The sequence below is a fragment of the Aulonocara stuartgranti genome, assembly GCF_965226115.1.
Source record: "Aulonocara stuartgranti genome assembly, chromosome: 16".
Lineage (NCBI taxonomy): Eukaryota > Metazoa > Chordata > Actinopteri > Cichliformes > Cichlidae > Aulonocara > Aulonocara stuartgranti.
Window position 1 is genome coordinate 26,193,132 of NC_138952.1, and position 19,147 is coordinate 26,212,278.

Sequence of the window (19,147 nt, forward strand, 5' to 3'; positions counted from 1 at the left end):
ACCCACTACAGTTCGCTTACCGTCCAAATCGTTCCACAGACGATGCCATCTCTCATCTCCTCCACACATCACTCACTCACTTGGACACTAGAAGGGGGAATTATGTTAAAATGCTCTTCATAGACTACAGCTCTGCATTTAACACCATAATTCCCTCCACACTCACCACCAAGCTGGAGCATCTGGGACTCAGCTCATCTATGTGTCAGTGGATCTCCAACTTCCTAACTGGCAGACCACAGGCAGTAAGGATGGGCGGACATGTCTCAGCCTCCACCACTCTCAGCACTGGAGCCCCCCAGGGGTGTGTTCTGAGCCCCCTGCTGTACTCTTTGTACACATATGACTGTGTGGCCACTACCAGCTCCACCACCATCATCAAGTTTGCTGACGACACCGTCGTGGTGGCCCTGATCTCTGATAACAACGAGACGGCCTACCTGAAGGAGATTAGGAATCTGGAGAACTGGTGCCAGAGGAACAACCTCCTTCTAAACGTCAGTAAGACAAAGGAGCTGATAGTGGACTTCAGCACTAAGCAGGAGAGGAACTACCAGACCCCCGTCATCAACGAGTGCCCAGTGGAGAGAGTGGACAGCTTCAAATACCTCGGAGTTCACATCACGCAGGACCTGTCATGGTCCTGTCACATCAACACCGTGGTGAAAAAGGCCCGACAGCGTCTCTACCACCTCAGACGCTTGAGAGACTTCCAACTGCCCTCCAAGGTGCTCAGGAACTTTTACTCCTGCACCATAGAGAGCATCCTGGCGGGAAACATCTTAACCTGGTTCGGGAACAGCACCATGCAGGACAGACGAGCTCTACAGAGGGTTGTGCGGTCAGCTGAGCGCACCATCCGCTCCGAGCTCCCTGACCTGCACTCAATCTACAGCAGGCGGTGCTGGACCAAGGCCAGGAAGATCGTGAAGGACCTCAGCCATCCCAACAACAGACTGTTCTCTCTGTTGAGGTCAGGAAAGCGATTCCGCTCCCTGAAGACCAACACAGAGAGACTGAGGAGGAGCTTCTTCCCGCAGGCGATACGGTCTCTCAATCACACCACCACACAGTACTGACCAACACATATGGTTCTTACACACACTGGACATTCTGGACTTTGTTTTTTTGCACAACACTGGTCACTATATTCTTCATTTCCAGTTAATACTTGTACAGCTGCTGTTATTGTGTATATATTTATTTATATTTAGATTTCTTCATACATTCTTATATAGTTCTATATTGTGTATTTTGTTGTACAGTTATTTTATTTTCAACTTTAATTTATATATTTTATCTTATTCTTCCCAGTTAAATTTACCCTTCATTCTAATTTGTGTTGTACAGTTATTTCATTTTTAACCTTAATTTATATTTTATTCCATCCTAGTTAAATTTACCCTTTTTAATTTTTCATATTTATTTCCTATCTTATTCATAGCCTTTCCTTTTTTGTTTTCTTTAGGTCACGAGCAGTTGTCCAAGCATTTCACTACATATCGTACTGTGTATGACTGTGTACGTGACAAATAAAATTTGAATTTGAATTTGAATTTGAAGTCCATAACTGCTCGGGGACCCTGACAATGAGTCACTACGTCACTGACATTCTGTTTATTTATTTTTGTACGATGGTCTTTTTTGGTCTTTTGTTTTTACAAAAAGCCTCTAATCGTAAAAAAAGCACAATTAGAGCTCCAGTGTATTTAGTTAAAGAATTATTTTTGTGCCTGTATTCTGAACTAAATCTTAACAAAAGCTATGTCATAATATTAAAGGGTTAGTTGTTATTGTTGTTCGTGATCTCCTATTCTTATGCATCAGACAGCTATTTAGGTTAGAGTCATGGTTTAACATTTCATATGGCTTAGGGCTAATTTTATACGTCGGAGTGGAGGACTGGTGAAGGTAATCAACTGATGTTCATTAAATCTATGTTCTCATGTGATGTTCAGCCTCTCCCTGCCACCTTTATATTCTCATATGAGAGCCTCGTTTTTCTTTCTTACTCTGTTCATTATCACCTCCACTTGGCTGTACGATTGTCCTCAGTATTTGCGATGACACAACTAACAGCCTGGCTGGACATTTGGCGCCACAGAACCAGACTTAATGTTCACGTGGGCTTTCTGAGACCCCGTTGTCACCTGGCGCCACCGTGACGACTCTAGCCCTGCATCTGCCATCCATCAGTGTGTGTGCGCTTGTGCATGTGTGTCTGTGCGTGTGCGCATAACCCCCAATGAGTCATCGCTGCATCAAGCTAGCTGTTGTGGAATCCACTCAGGAAGTAGACCTTTCTTTCTTCCCACTCACTCATTGTTTTTATTGAGCTTTTATTTTTAGCCAAAGTGTGGTCCGGAATTTTTACACTGATAATAATAATAATGAAAAATGACTGACACATGGAGCTGTCGGTGTTGTTGGGTTTTCTCCAATTTAGCAAACAAATAAATATCGCCCTATCATTCTCAGTGACTGATGAGTGACTGAGAAACAAAGACTGAACATCACACCCACAGATTTCTTTTAACAACAGGCGCAGTCTCTATAAGCATCTGTCATGACAGTGTGGGAGTGATGCCTTTTGCCTTTGCTCTATGCACTTTGTTTGTTGGCCAAGGTTTCAATGAAACAGTGCAAATGTTTGGAGAGCTGTTTTTGAGACATGCGAATTATTTATGTGCTTAAAATGTTTAAGTTGGGTGTGCACTTCATGATTGTCAGGTTGATGTGATTTGGATGTGCTGGCTGATCAAAACCAGACAGACTGGGTCACTTCCAGCTGGGCTTAGTTGGTGTTGACAGCTTGTAGAAAGTGTTATCTTTATTTTTAGGAACCAGTCATTGTTGCCTGTTCTCACTATGTTTTTGAAAAATATATCTAATATTTGTGATTTACAGAGTGTTCACAGGATGTTTTCCCTGTGTCTCTGTGTGTGTTCATAGGTGACTCTAAATTGGCTGTAGGTCAGCAGCAGTCCCCAACCCCCGGGCCACGGACCGGTACCGGTCCTTGATTCGTTTGCTACCGGGCCGCGAGAGTTGAGGCTCGGGTGTGAAATTTATGGTTTTGAGGGTTTTCATCATTAACTCGGTTTCCCTGGGTCTTTTCCCGTGTTGTAGGAGTGTTTTATTTTGAAAGTAATATTTACACGTTACCATAGCGACCAGAGTGCATTAAGGGGCAGAGAGGAGGATGTTACTCTCAGTGTTGTTGGCGCATTTCTGGAGGACGCTGCTAATAAAGTTACACAATTACACAGCGAATTCATGTTTATTATTATATTAACAAAATACCACAGTTTTTGTCTTGGTCGTATCATTTTATTTTGTTGTATTAAAAGGCCGGTCCGTGAAAATGTTGTCTGACATTAAACTGGTCCATGGCGCCAAGGTTGAGGACCGCTGTTCTACAGCCAGTAAAATAAGTACTGAGTATTGAACATGGCACCAATTTTCTAAGGAAATATATTTCTAAAGCTCCTTGACATCTCACCAGATTTTGGTAACAACCCATCCAAACCACTCATGCAAAGAAATCAAACCATAGATGTCCATAACTTATGTGCAATAATCAGAAATGACACAGGGAAAAAGTATTGAATACGTGAAAAAAGCATGGAAATCAAGACACCATACACTATCAATTAGAAATTAATTAGAAAAAAATCTTGCAGTGCTAATTAATATCAGCTGGCTTAGTCCCAACTGATGGCCTATAAAAAGGTGTCTCATTACCAACGTATCACACAAGAAACCTCTCACGATGGGTACAACCAATGAGCTCTCTCGAGACCTTTGCAACTTTAATGTTGCAAACATAATAATGAGATTGGTTACAGAAGAATTTAAACTACTAATGAATGAATATATGGTTTGATTTCTTTGCATGTGTGGATTGGATAGGTTGTTACTGACATCTGGTGAGAATTTCATGTCAATAGCACCTTTGGAAATATATTTACTTGTTTTCTTTTTTCTTTCTCAGCAGGTGACCCAGGTGATTGATATATGCATTTTTTTTCTTTTTTTCTTCTTCTTTTTTTCTTTTTTCTGCTCATTCTGTTGGTTTTTGTTTTTTGCCCTTCTCCCCCGTCCCTCTTCTCAGCTGTTTCTCTTTCCCTCTTTCTTTCTCCCCTTCTTTCCCCCAGTCAAGTCTGTCCCATATTCAGTAAGTGAAAATAAAATAAACAATAAAAGGTGAATCAAATGGACCATTACGGCAAGGCTGGGATGGTCAATTTGGTAAAGTAAATCCGTTGGGCATCTTTCTTTGCCTTTAGACAACAATTCTGATGGCAAAAGAGCCAAACGGGACAGGCAAAAAAAAAAGAAAAAAAAAAAAAGAAAAAAGGAAATATATTTACTTAAAAAACTGGTGATGTGTTCAGTACTTATTTTGCCTGCTGTATCTCTCTCTCTGTCAACTCTGTGTCAAACTGGCTACCTGTCCATGGTGGACTTTGGCTCCTGAGACCCTGAATCTGGTAAAGGAAATAGAAAGGAATGGATGGATTTGTGGCTGCTGTAAAGTCAGTTTTTTTTCTTCCATGAGGAAGCTAGCTGGGGCTTTTCTCCACTTCACAGAGGTGGTAAAATTTTATTGCAGGCAGTCTTTTATTTGTTATAAGTAGATATGAACAAATCCTGCTTTTGTGGTGCTCTTTTTTCCTCTGTTTAAGTGACTGCTTTAAGCAGCAGTATCAGGGTCTAGCAACTGTATCCAATCAAAGAACCACTCGCTATTCTTTTTTTAGATTCTATTTTTGGCATTTTAAGCCTTTATTTGACGGCACAGTGGAGAGAGTAGACAGGAAAGCTGTTCGAGAGAGTGTGATGGAATGACACGCAGGAAACGATCTGGGGCAGGCTCAAACCCAGCTCACTTTTTACTTTATGAAGATTTTTTAGCTGTTCTTGCAACTTCTAGTAGTTAACTTCTAAAAGCACACCTTAGAATTTGCTTGTTTAGCACGCGCTAGTAGTTCTGGGGCAGGTTCTTCATTCATGCCTGGCCCAGCAGTTCTCTGCTCAGGTGCTTAGAGCTGATCAAAAATGATAGCTGTGGATGGAACAGTGATGCATAAGCAAAGTCAATCAAAGCATTTGACAGACGGGCTAAAAGAAGAAAAAGAAGAAGAAGATTAAATGGAGCATGTAAAAGTGTCATTTGGGAGATATTTACAGTTCAGCAGCCTTGAGCTCGCTCACACAGAGAACAGCCTGTAGTTGCTCTCGGGAAAAAGTGTTTCCCAGAGGGATGAGAATTTTTGCAAATGCATCTGGAGGTACTTCGATTCAAAGCACTGTATCAACCTATGAAAAGCAGCTTTTTGTATGTCCTGATTTCATATAAAGTACGTTCTGTGGTATGTGTGCACATGAGCATATTTGACTGAATCTGCTGTGCTACACGATGGACACCGGATTAAAGCCTTGCAGTGTTTTTGGCCAAATAAGGAGAAGTGAGTGATATGAATAATGCCTGGCAGGATTTGGGAGCTCTCAGGGTTAGGTTAGCAGTGTTGAGCTGAGGACGGATCCTTACCACTGTGTGCTCTTCTCCGATGGGCATCAGTTACAGCAGCTCCAAACCTGCAGAACAGAAGCATTTTAAAAGTGTGTCTGTCTTCAAAGTGAAAAGAATCAATTGTACTTTCTACTATTTTAGAACATACTAAATTCTGTACAACCTTAATATATTTGCTAGTTAGGGCCCGAGCACCGAGAGTGCGAAGGCCCTATTGTATCTGCTCCGTTTCTTATTATTATTATTATTATTATTATTATTATTATTATTATTATTATTATTATTATTATTATTATTCACCCCAAACAAGGGCCTTTTTGAGGGCCTAAACATGCTCAAAAACTCATGAAATTTTGCACACATGCCAGGTCTGGTGAAAAATTTTGTATTTTAATGGTTTTACATATGAGCACTGGGAAATGGCTCTACAGCGCCACCTATGCCTTGTTAAATGCAGCCCTACGACCACATCGTTTGAGCTACATGTATGAAATTTGGCACACATGTGTATCATGCCAAGACGAACAAAAAAGTCTGTGGGCCCATTGACGCAAACCCAACAGGAAGTCCGCCATTTGGAAGAGAAGGTGACATTTTGGCTCTAATTTTGCCATTTCCATGCCTCGAACTTTTGCGAACTCCTCCTTGGGGTTTCATTTCATAACCTTCAAATTTGGACAGTGTCAACTACACCCTTGTGCCATGTTAAATTGCGGAGCTTTTGAGTTTTCACAATACTATGAGGCCGTGGCGCCATGGCGAATTTCGATGACTCGCCATGAAAATCTTATTGCCTCTCATTTTGTCATACATTTTCTGACCTTGACCAAAGTGAACACATATGATAAGGCTCCACCCCTGAACATATTTCAACTGCCATATTTGACACCAGGGACAGCGCCACCTAGTGGGAACAGGAAATGTCATGTTTTACACTTTGGGGTACAGTATAGTGATGGGTGACACCTGCAGCCTCAAATTTCTCCAGGAAAGCCTTAAGGAGTTGGTCTTGGGTTACAGTGAAAACTGTGACTTTTCGCAAAAGGGTGTGACCCCAGCAGCATGGCGAACTTTGATGTCACGCCATGAAGAAACAAATTAGTATAACTCAATGAAATCCAGTCTGATCAGTACCAGACTTTACAGGCATGATGTCAGACCCGCCCTGAACAGATTGACGTGCCCATTGTCGGAAATACGGACAGCGCCACCTAGTGGCCACAGGAAATGTCATGGCTTTAATTTTGTTGTACTGATTTTCCCAGGTTCATCGTGGCCACCTCAAAAGCGGTGAATATCACCATCAGTCCCTCGTGATGCTTCAGTGCAAAAATTGTGACTTTACACTGAACGGCGCACCCTGGTGGCAACGCGGTTCAACATGAAAGATGAAGTGGCTTTTGAGGGGCTTGGAAAGTTTATAGAGGCTTTAAATTTGGCACACACCCCCAAATGGATGAAGGCTTTGTTGTCATGTGATCATTTTCATTGAATAGCGCGAAATTGCTCCACAGCGCCCCCTACAAAGTTTCAAAATATCAGCCCCTGCTCTGTGTTTTATCTATGAGTCTGAAACTTGGTAAGCTCATGGAAGATATTAAGATGTACAAAAAAGTCTCTTGGAGCAATATCCCAAATCCAACAGGAAGTCAGCCATTTTAAAATTAATGTGTAATTTTGGCGACATTTTCCCCTCTTTTCAGGCTTCATACTTTGACGAACTCCTCCAAGGGATTTCATCAGATTGGACCGATCTGAAGTTTGTGGAATCTAAAGACCTTTGTGATGTTAAATTGCGAAGATTTTTACGTTCAGGGAAACGGGGTGGTCATGGCGGCACTTAGAGTTTCAATCACTCGCCAAAAAGCAGTAATCTGCTGTCACTCAAAAACACAATATCCAATCTCTCCCAAACGTCGCAGGTGTGATGAGACTCGAGCTCGGAAATGTTTGTTATGCCATTTGTCAGTAATAGTTAGAGCGCCACCTAGTGGGACGACTATAATCATGGTTCAATGAGATGAAATGTTAGCTGGTGGTTAAATGCATGATTTCCATCAATGTGACATCACATTGGACGTGCTGGTTTTAGGTGTTGGGCGTGGCTCGACACGCCAGGGTGCGAGGGCCCTCATAACGCTGCTTGCAGCTTTAATTTTACTTGTATTTACTTTTTTGTTTATTATTATTATTATTATTATTATTATTATTATTATTATTATTATTATTATTATTATTATTATTATTGAAACAGAACTCTTAAACAACCCACTAAGAAGAATATGACAGACAGCTTTGGTAGTGATGGGAGCCCTTATAAGAGGTTATCAAAACGTTTTGAGTCCAGCTGCTATTTTTAGATCCCAATGCAGAAGTCCTGTTATGGACCCTTTGTACTTGTGCCTCTGTGAGGAGTGCTGGATCTCCTCGTGTGTGTCAAAATGGCGATCCTTCATTTTGATTTCCAGTTTTGGGAATAAAGTTGCCTGAAGACAAATCAAAAACAAACCAAAAAACACAGGCTTGCTTCCGGCCTCGTTCATTACCTGAAATTCTGCATCCAGGCCTGGAAACTATCGACTCATCTGAAAACTGTGGAAAACTGCCGAGGCTTCACTGGAGAACCAACTCATCATTAGTAATGATCCTTCACACAAAATTTGTGTCAGTTTGAAACAACATAATGTCTGCTCTCTGCACAAGTTTGAGGACCATTGCGAAATTGCAAAGCACAAGATCCCGACCCTGTCCCAACTAAACAATTGTCATAAAACCTTTTTTCTCTCCATTCTGAGGTGCAGACTCCTTAATTTGCAGTCTCAATTGCTGTTTTCTGATAGCACATATGCTGGATTAGAGCCAAGTGTCACGGTGGAGTGTGTATGGAGGACCCAGGTGCGGACACAGGCGAAGGAACAGAATTAATACTAACAAATGGCGAGCCTTTATTTCGGCTGATATACATGAAACATAAATCAAAGCGAGAAAACAAACTAGACTGTGAAACTATGATTCAACTAAGACACTATGAACTGGACTAGGATTTCTACAACAAGGGTAAGATCCACATACAACACAATGCTGAGCACACGAAGACTGAGGACTTTAATACACACATGAGGTGATCAGGGGAAGTGGAGACACATGAGGACACAGCTGACTCGAATGAAACAGGGGGGAGTAAAACTAACCACATGAACACAGAACACAAGATCCTTTTCAAAATAAAATAGGAAACATGGAGACTTACACATGACAACACAAGCTTAACAGACCTAAAACACATGACAGTCTAGACAAGGAACGACACACAGAAACCAAGGAGACAGCTGATAAGTAATCGTTAACCTAAACCTCCACTAAACCCGAAATAAGAATAACACACAAACTTATAATCACCAAACTAAAATGAGAACTTCAAAATTACAAAATAAGACCCAGAGACCCAGCCTGTGACACCAAGCTTGGTCGACAGAATGATCAACCTTTCAAGTACGGACACTCGTCATCACTGAACAACATTGTTTTAACTAATAGAAGCAGTTGACAACTCTCCAAGAAATACGCTAGTTTTTCCGTCTTATATAGGGTTTTTCAGCAGTACAGTATATATGAGTAAAATAACTATTATGAACAGATGATTTCCTCAGATGCCTTGCCCAAATTCTAGACCAAGTGGTTTTACTTTCAAAAAAAAACAAAAAACGTGTAAAGATCAATAGACAGCATCCTGAAAACTCTTGAAAACAATCAGGCATTTTATCTTTTCTGCCCAATTTTTAACAATATCCTTGATAAACCCCTTCTACTTCTTTTTTTTTGTTGATAAAATAACATTTCAACCCTTAGTTCTCAGTCATCTCATAAAGCTGCCAAAAACCATCTGTCATGTTATTGTCCAAATCTTACACATATGTTACTGTATTAGACTATTGTAAGCCAAAATCTAGTTTATATATATTATATATATTATATCTTTGAAACATCTTTGTAACATCTCCTTCATATCTTTGCAACGTTGTCCACTTGATTCACCTGCTTCAAAAAAAATGTTTTGAAAATCAGTTTTACAACTAGAAGTCATATAGATTTAAATCATCAATTCAGCTTGACTTGGAATTAGTTTTATAAGCACTGGTTGTGTACAAAAGCATCTTTAATTCTATATGTTGTCCACCAGATATACAAAACTGAAAACAAATTCTCTTTTGACTTGATAAATCATAGGGACGCCTACAGTAAACTTGGTGATCCATCCCTCCTCCACCTCAGTGCTGATCTGATCGCTAGACTTATAACTCTTATTTGTAATTTAACACTTTCTACAGCCAATTTTTTTTAAATATGGAAAGCTGCACAGGTCTTACTACTCGATAAAAGTAATGACCCTAGTCACTTAACTATGGAAGAGGGCCAGAGGGGCTGATGGCGCGATATGGCAGCCTCGCTTCTGTCAGTCTGCCCCAGGGCAGCTGTGGCTACAACTGTAGCTTGCCTCCACCAGTGTATGAATGTGAGAGTGAATGAATAGTGGAATTGTAAAGCGCTTTGAGGGCCCCGAAAAGCGCTATATAAATGCAATCCATTATTATTATTATTATTAACTAATTACCACCCTATTTAAAACTGTTTAGTCCTAAAGCCCTAGATAATGGGCAATTAAAGTGTATAACATTTTACAGTGATAGCAGACAGGTTTTAGATCATGTCGCAGAACAATGCCTGCAGTGTGTGTGTACGTAACAATAGTATGGAAATGCTTGATCATCAGTATTGTGCTGCACTTTTGATAGATCCATCAAAAACATTCGATTCAGTAGATTGTGGCATTTTATGAGAAAAAACACACAGGTAGATCTTTTTTGACTTCTTCTTTTCACCGTGTACGCAAACAATGTTATCAGTGTTACCCAAAACTGTAATGTACATTTTTATGCAGACACTATTTTATATGCCACTGATTTGGCAAATCTATAGAAACAAGAAAATTACACCCAAAGATTGGATTTTTATATAAACATAAATCACTATACAATTTTGTCTGCATAAATAGGCAATTCTTTTCCTAGTCACCATTACACCTTACATGGAAAGGTGGGCTAGTACGTGCTACTGGAGTGATTACAAAGTGTAGGCTGGGGCCATGAAGGTACTGCAGGTGGGCCACAGTAATAACATACCTGAATTTAAAAGTACTGAGAAGTATGTACACATACATGTTTATATAAATGTATTTATATAAAATTGATTTAAAAATAGCAACAGGAGGTGATAGTTTGCGATGTTAATCATTAGTCTGGCTTAACTGTACAGCCCTTGTATTGTTTGTGTCCCAGCTGCAGGTGGGTCGTAAATTGGCTTTAACGCGTTGCATGCGAGTGGGTAACATTTGCAACTGATAGCCAACAGTGTGGCCACTGATGGCTGTCACTTTATCTTATCTTAGCCACTATTGGCTAATGTTTGGTTTATGTGTTTTTTTAAGGAAATACATCATTTTCTCCTGTATTTTGATAAGAATGAAGATTTAAGGCTCAGTGTGCCCCATGGGATTTTCTGGTATGGAAATTCCCATCCCTGGGAATGGCTGCCCTAGTGAATCAAGGAGCATTGCATGATGTTTATTTACAAGGCTCAACTGCAAAGATTGCCTGCATACCTCTGTTCCTTGACTGAATTTAAACATAGTACTTAAAATATCAGATCACAGGACCCCTTAACATTAGCTGTACCTCACACTCACACTGAACTTGGAAAATCTTGATTTAAATCCTTTGCTGTTACTTAGTTAGTTAAAAGTTGCAAAAACTATGAAACTTGACTATCTGATTTCACTGAAAAATTTTAAAGAGTTGAAAGACTTTTTCTTTATTTGTGATCATGTATGATTGGTTTTATTACATAGCTGGGTGTCTTTTTTCTGTATACATGTCTCTCTTAAAAACAGATCTTGACCTCAATGAGACTACCTGTTAAGAAGCTTGTTAATGCAAACTTAAAAATGTAATGTTTTCATTTGATGAGTAGTACAAAAGCTGATTATATAGTTATTTTTACAACCATTTTTTTCTAAAAAATGCCATTGTCACTTGCACAAACTCTGCCCATGGTTGCCGTGACCTTTTCCAGTAGACCGTACCTCCTTTTGTCATTTTTTCAGCCTGACTTCCTGCTTGATGGTACACCAATGTTGCCAAAGTTGTCCTAGTCAGAAAGCATCACTACCATCGCCACTGAAGATTCACACGAACAAGCTAATTCCTTTTCTTCTTTTACCCACTCCTCCCTCACTCTTCCTCCTTCCTCCCTCCCCATTTCCTCTTTATTGTTCCAAATGTTAAACAGAAGCAAGACGTTCTCAACCAAGTAAGCCTCAGCCCGGTGGGCTCTGCATGCTGTGTGGTGTCTGTGTCAGCAGACTGCATGCACATTCTGTCCACTAACATAACATGACCACGCTCTTACCGCTGCAGATGATCTGTTACACAGCCAGGGGAAAAGGCCATGGGGCTGTTGAGTTCAGTGCTAGTATGTACCCATCATATTGCTGTATCAGGGGAAGCTGTGGGTGTGTGTGTGTGTACATTAACATGACACAACATAACATTTCTGTATTCAGCAATGTGACTATTACATGTTTTACTGTGTATATTTTTTGTGTATATATATCTTTCTTTACATTCTTTTTAAAGCCATTGGGCCTCCAAGCTCAAATGGGTTTTTTTTCTGGATGCAGCTTCTAGTACATCCATTCAGTCATTACTAAGCTTAAAGATGTGATGGTCAGTTGATACCACATTTACATTGAACTGTTTAAGAAAATACTGGAATGGCACTCCAAATCACGACTGTGGACTCTCATTTCAGGTCAGATCAACTAAAGCTGGAAACCCCATCACATTTTCTGTCCATGGGTGGTGGTATTGGTGTATACATGTCCATCAGTAAGTCTGTTAACATCTTTGCCCTTTCCTTTCTCATGCAGCCTATTGACTATGAGGGCTTCCAGCTCTTCATGGTGACTTATTTGGAGAATGACATACCAGAAGAGCTTTGTCAACATCTCTTTACTTCCTTCAAGAGCAAGACGGGAGGCTGTTCTCCAGACCAGTCTCGGGCAGGAACGAGCTTATTGGGTAGGCTGCTTGTGTTGTTGTCTTAAATAATACTCATCCCAGTAATATTCACCCCACGCATCTAGTGGGAATGGATGTGGGAAGTTGGGTAATACTGTAACATTATTAGAGGTAACACAGGGTAACAAACTGTGCAGATATAGGAGGTCGGATGATCTGATATCCTCGTGTTGGTGTTGTTCCCAGACCATCATGAAAATGTTGTTCCAGGTTCAACATTGCAAGTGACCAATCACATTGTTGTGACGTTATTCCTTTGCGCGCCAAGCCATTCGTGCATTTATGAAATTCCAATGTTGCAAGGACAATATCAATTCTGCTTACTGTTTATTAAAGGGTCAGGGTCAGGGTCCATTGATCGGCGGACAGAGGCGGTTTTACGCAGCTTAAGTACAGTTTTTCGTTTTACGCCGGTTTTTCCCGAAGTCGCAAAAGTATGACGTCACAACATTCTGATTGGTCACTTGCAATGTTGATCCTGGAACAACATTTAGTATGATGATCTGGGAACAACACCAACACGAGGATATCAGATCAACCATAGGAGGTCAAGGCTGAGGATAATTATATAATTGTGACCATGATGCCATATATGTTATTATTTGAATCAAAACCTTGACCTGTTTCCAAACATAATAAAGCTGCCATATCCCTAAACCTAACCAAATAGAGCAAATAATATATACATATATGCACTGCTTCAGGTTGGAGGACACACCATTCTAATGATGTGTAGTTCATTAGCTAGCTTCCTTCATAGCTACGAATTAGTTACCTTTCTACTTCCTAAACTGGTTGTGCTTTTGGCTGTCTAGCTTTAACATTAGCATTAGTTTGTAAAATCTCACCACTATTTGTCAGTAGATTGCAGATTGCTGTGAACAGAGTTATGTTTTCTTACCCTGTCTAATTCAAGTTTATAATTCTAGCTGCAGTGGACAACATCCGGTTGTTAAGTGATGATGTATGAACCCTGCTTTTGGGTCCAAACTACTCTGTGTTTATTGAGGCTGTTGTGTTTTTAACATGTTGTAATGCTTTGCATCTTGTTAGAGTTAATCGGTGATCACTTTCTGATCACTTTCTCTCTTGGTTGTTATTTCCACTATTCATCGGCAAACACATTTTAAAGCTCAGTTTTTGAAACCATACGATGTAACTACAGCCCAGTCCCTGCAGCAGTAAATTAATGACTAACCTCGTATTGTGGATGGATTATCTAAGTTGTTCTCCTGACTGAAGTTTGGTCCGTTTACAGCATCCTGCTGTGCAATTGCATTTGTCCCTAACCATCGGGAACCCTCACGTTAACTTTTATCGAGTGGAAAGAAGTTAGCGTTCATCCTCCAGCTTCACTGTGTTCATATTATGCTAACATAGCTGTGCAGCTAGCCACCACGTAGCGCATCATTATATACCAGCTAGGCCAACTTCAGTAACCGTACAAAGGTCACTGCTGTTTACTTTTCTGTCTTCATTTCTGTTGGAAGTGATAGCAGAGCTGTACGTTTTAATTTTTCGGAAGTCCCTCGGTCAGAACATGGTACATCATGTTTAGATTGAAACTAGCAAGCTAACTCTCTGCTGACTTCGAACTCCATTAAACTGTCATGGTCCTGGGTCATTTTGACCCAGTGTTCTTAGTTTTTCTGTAGTTTTGTATTTTGTTTCTTATGTCCATTGGATTGTTTGGTTTGGTATTTGGATTCCCCCCTGTGTCCATGTTTTTATTGTGGTGTTTGCTCTGGTACCGTGTTCCCATCCTATGTGTTCTGTGTTCTCCTCATCCCCTCGTATTCATCCTTCTTCTCTGCCTCTCTCTCTGCCTCTCTCTCTCCGTGCTCATCTCTGTGTACTGTGTTGTGTTTAAGGTCCACATCTTGGTGTCAGTATCGTCAGTTTCGTGTCCTCCCTGCTCGGCCATGAGTAATTGTCTTCAGCTGTGTTCCCCGTGTGTTCCCACTTCCCTCGTTACCTTCTGTGTATTTATGTCAGAGTGTCCCTTTGTTCTGTGTTGCGTCGTCCCTCTAGGTTGTGTGCATTTTCCGTGTCTTCCCAGCGCCTCAGCTTTTAGTTGCTCCCAGTATAGTTTTGTATGACTTCTTATGTTCCTGTTAATAAAGACCGGCCTTTGAGTTCATCCCCGTGTGTCTAGAGCCGTGCATTTGGGTCCTCTCTTGCCTTCACACAGCCGCCGCATGACAGAACGACGCAACCACGAAATGGACCCAGCAGGCTCCGCCCGTGAGGGAGATATTCTCCGTGTACAGAGTCTGGTGCAACGAATAACCCACGCCTCGGACTCACGGACGATTTCCGTCGGACTTAACGCCATAAAGGCAATAATCGAGGGAAACCCTTTCCTTCAGCAGCTCACCTGCTATGAAGGCTTTATCGACGAATTGAGCCGAGCTAAGGAGGCATTACAAGCCCGTGAGCTGGCAGACAGTGTCCGTTCCCGGGATTCCACGCCACAGCGACTGCAGACGGAGATCTCCGCCCATCAGCCGCCGCAGCAGCAGCAAACTAAGCTCGCCGCGACGGTACCGCAGCAGCAGACGGGGCTCTCGGTGTCGCAACAGCAGCTGCTAAAACGAGAGGGTTTTTTGGCGCCGCTGCCGCAGAGCCCTTCTCCATCCCCTCTCAGCTCTGACCGTCGCTCTCCCGCTGCTCTCCCGCTGCTCTCCTAGCAGCGATGTGGTCGGATGATGAAGAGGAGACCGTCACCCCCGCATCATCACCGGTTTCCCCCGTCACCTCCGTTCCCTCATTAAGGAGGAGACGCCGTCGCCGGTCCTCTCCTCAGTCGGATTCCGGGACTACTGGGCAGCCGGCTGGGGTGAGTGACAAAGACACTTTCTCTGTTCACTCTGAGGCTAGTTCTCACTACTCTGAATGCAGGAATGCAAACTCTGTGACTCTTGCCGTAGACGCTAAAGGCTCACGGTCTGTAAACGTTGAATCTGAACCCGAACTTCTTATGAACCATTGTACTGCCCGGAGGGTCAACTCAGAGACAGTTTCTCCTACGTTTGGACTCATATTCGAGAAAGATCATCCTTCGCTAGTGTTTCCTAGGTCTAAAAACTCGAAGTCAGCATTTCCTGAGTTAGAGACACCTGTTTCTGTGCCCTTTACCTGTGTGTCTGCTGAGGATGATTGTTTTGCAGTTAAGCTCACCCCTGGGGCTTTACTACCTGCCCCCTTAGATGGTAAAACAGTAAAATCCAAGACTGTAAATGTTCCTGTGATAGCTCGACTCCAGCTCGTTGCTTCTGAGCCATCACCCCCGGGGATTGTCCATTCTGACGTATGTACTGATTCAAATGTTCTTGAGTCAGGGGGCTCTACACCCACCACTGTTTACCCTAGGTTTACTGCTTCCGGCGATCCGGTGGTAAAAGACTTTGTTTCATCTGCCTCTCCGGTGCACAGACCTATGTTTACATCGGCTATTAACCCCTCCTCTGTCAGTATAAGTACGGTTAGCTCCGAAGAAAGAAGCTCTAAGACTGTTGGTGCATCAGCTGATCACATTTCTCTAGAGTCTGTACACACTGAAGGTGATGCATTAGTGCCTGTAAGCCACAGCTTTAGTACACTTAACGCTACGAAGTCAGAGCGCTGTTCCTCATCCGCTCACTCAGGGCAGGGAATCGATCTCTTGCAGACTGTTCTTTCTAGGCCCGCCTCCCAGGCCCCTTGTGTTCTAGGGATAGCTGCGGCCCAGCACTCACCTGCACCTGTCTCAATTCCCCAGGTGAGGGGGGCTGGCGCCCAGCTGGTCCCTGTTCCGGTTTCCGGGTCAACTGAGGCTCTGCTGGTCCCTGCACCCGTATCGGCTCCTCGGGTGGGGACAGCAGCCGCCCAGTCCCTGCCGAAATCTGTGCCAACCGCTGAGGTGGGGCCCGCCAGGACCCAGCCAGTCTCTGCACCTGTACCTACTCCTCAGGTGGGAGCGACTGGTGTCCAGCAGGTGCCTGCACCTTTCAACTGCGTTGTAGGCCCAGGGGAACTGACACTGCCACCTGTCCTACATCCGCTCCCACACCCATCATTGCACTCAGCGGCACAGGATGCCCCTCAGTCAGTCATTCAACCCATAACCCTGCCATTAATACACTCTGTAGCTGAGCCATTAGCCGCCCGACCCGCAGCCACTTCAGCCACTCCTCCACCCGTCACACCTCCACTACAACCATCACTGCAGTCTCTAGCGCAGTCTCCTGCAGCTCTGCTTTCCCCAGTGCAGTCTCCAGTGTCCCCAGTGCAGTCTCCAGTGTCCCCAGTGCAGTCTCCAGTGTCCCCAGTGCAGCCTCCTTTAGCACAGTCACCCACTCAACCACCAGCACCACAACCGTCACTACCTCTAGTTCATTCCCCTGTGAAGTCATTAACTCCACCACCTACTCCACTCTCACCACCACCGTTACTACAGACATCAGTTCAGTCCCCTGTGCAGTCATTTACTTCTCCACCGTTAGCAGCTCAGGTCCCCGTGTGTCCAGCAGCTCAGGTCCCCGTGTGTCCAGCAGCTCAGGTCCCCGTGTGTCCAGCAGCTCAGCTCGCACCTGAACCTTTGGCCCAGTTCCCCGTAGCAGTGCAGTTTTCTAGCCAGCTTAACGTTGAGCCCGGGGTCCCAATTCTCTCTGGCTCTACATCGGCTCCTGCTGGAAGCTTGGATGAGCTCATCCAGCACTCCGCGGCTCCCGTGCCGCCATCTACCTCGTCCGCTGGGGGTTCCAGTGAGCCCAGCCAGCACCTCCTCGTCTCCGCTGGAGGGTCCGAGGGGCCCGTTCAGCCTCCTGTCTCCGCTGGAGGGTCCGAGGAGCCCGTTCAGCCACCTGTCTCCGCTGGAGGGCCCGAGGAGCCCGTTCAGCCACCTGTCTCCGCTGGAGGGCCCGAGGAGCCCGTTCAGCCACCTGTCTCCGCTGGAGGGCCCGAGGAGCCCGTTCAGCCACCTGTCTCCGCTGGAGGGCCCGAGGAGCCCGTTCAGCCTTCTGCCACGTCAGCTGGAGGGCCCGAGGAGCCTGTTCAGCCTTCAGCCTCTGCAGCTCCGCCTGGTCCAGCCTCAGCCTCTGCAGCTCCGCCTGGTCCAGCCTCAGCCTCTGCAACCTCGTCTGGTCCGGCCTCCGAGTCTTCGTCCTCGTCTGGTCCAGCCTCCGAGTCTTCGTCCTCGTCTGGTCCAGCCTCAGCTTGTGTTTCGCCTGGTCCGGCCCCCGCATCGCCACCGTCTGGTCCTGCCTCGTCTGGTCCTGCCTCGTCTGGTCCTGCCTCGTCTGGTCCTGCCTCGACTGGTCCTGTGCCCACCAGGCCATGGCCAGCACGCCTGAGACTGGAGGGCCGCCGCTGCCTTCCGCGCGGTCGGCCCCCTGAACTGCTCCGTCGTCTCCTTCGCCGCCGCCGCTGCCTTCCGCGCGGTCGGCCCCCTGAACTGCTCCGTCGTCTCCTTCGCCATCGCCGCTGCCTTCCGCACGGCCGGCCTCCGGACCGGCTCTGTCGCCTGTGCCGCCCACCTGGTCGGCCCCCCGACCGTGTGACCCGTGTACTCTTGTGCCTGTGGTCTCTGGGTCGGCCCCCTGTACTTTATTTTTTGGTCTTGTGCTCCTGTGTTTTCTGTTGTTCGTTTTTGTTTTTTGTTCCGCGCCCTCCGTCCTGGGCCCCCGCCGCCCGCCCTGGGTCGTTTTATGTTTGGTTTTTGTTTTCCTGTGTTTGGGCTGTCTGGAGCCAGCCCTTGAGGGGGGGTTACTGTCATGGTCCTGGGTCATTTTGACCCAGTGTTCTTAGTTTTTCTGTAGTTTTGTATTTTGTTTCTTATGTCCATTGGATTGTTTGGTTTGGTATTTGGATTCCCCCCTGTGTCCATGTTTTTATTGTGGTGTTTGCTCTGGTACCGTGTTCCCATCCTATGTGTTCTGTGTTCTCCTCATCCCCTCGTATTCATCCTTCTTCTCTGCCTCTCTCTCTGCCTCTCTCTCTCCGTGCTCATCTCTGTGTACTGTGTTGTGTTTAAGGTCCACATCTTGGTGTCAGTATCGTCAGTTTCGTGTCCTCCCTGCTCGGCCATGAGTAATTGTCTTCAGCTGTGTTCCCCGTGTGTTCCCACTTCCCTCGTTACCTTCTGTGTATTTATGTCAGAGTGTCCCTTTGTTCTGTGTTGCGTCGTCCCTCTAGGTTGTGTGCAATTTCCGTGTCTTCCCAGCGCCTCAGCTTTTAGTTGCTCCCAGTATAGTTTTGTATGACTTCTTATGTTCCTGTTAATAAAGACCGGCCTTTGAGTTCATCCCCGTGTGTCTAGAGCCGTGCATTTGGGTCCTCTCTTGCCTTCACACAGCCGCCGCATGACATAAACTTAATAAATTCTGTTTTCGTGGATGTTAAACTTAATTTTTACACCTGGTAGAGCAGGCACACTCATCATTTTATTAAAGATAAAAGAATTTACACAGTTTGTAACTGTGATGCAACAGTATTA

At 44.2% G+C, this 19,147-nt stretch overlaps 2 protein-coding genes and 1 long non-coding RNA gene across 6 annotated transcripts in view; 2 read left to right on the forward strand and 1 right to left on the reverse strand.

The window, feature by feature from the left end:
* dgkg (diacylglycerol kinase, gamma) overlaps window positions 1-19,147 on the forward strand; it is a 170,525-nt gene that overhangs the window by 37,242 nt on the left and 114,136 nt on the right. For 2 of the 4 annotated variants that reach the window (XM_082507643.1, XM_082507645.1), the window contains exons 4-5: window positions 11,882-11,902; window positions 12,522-12,672. In XM_082507643.1, coding sequence (XP_082363769.1) covers window positions 11,882-11,902; window positions 12,522-12,672 — 172 coding nt within the window. The remainder of the gene's footprint in view (window positions 1-11,881; window positions 11,903-12,521; window positions 12,673-19,147) is intronic. The other 2 variants (XM_082507644.1, XM_082507646.1) reach the window with 1 other exon arrangement.
* Window positions 1-19,147, reverse strand: part of LOC309690567 — a 30,979-nt gene that overhangs the window by 967 nt on the left and 10,865 nt on the right. Inside the window, exons 2-3 of the long non-coding RNA XR_014271749.1 lie at window positions 5,555-5,601; window positions 4,959-5,068 (exon numbers count right to left, since the gene is read on the reverse strand). This is a non-coding gene — a long non-coding RNA (uncharacterized lncRNA). The remainder of the gene's footprint in view (window positions 1-4,958; window positions 5,069-5,554; window positions 5,602-19,147) is intronic.
* Window positions 15,368-18,741, forward strand: LOC309690412 (uncharacterized protein; the record flags this gene model as incomplete). Its single annotated transcript, XM_082507447.1, has 3 exons — window positions 15,368-15,511; window positions 16,433-17,400; window positions 18,687-18,741. The coding sequence occupies 3 exons, from the start codon at window positions 15,368-15,370 to the stop codon at window positions 18,739-18,741; spliced, it is 1,167 nt and encodes a 388-aa protein (XP_082363573.1).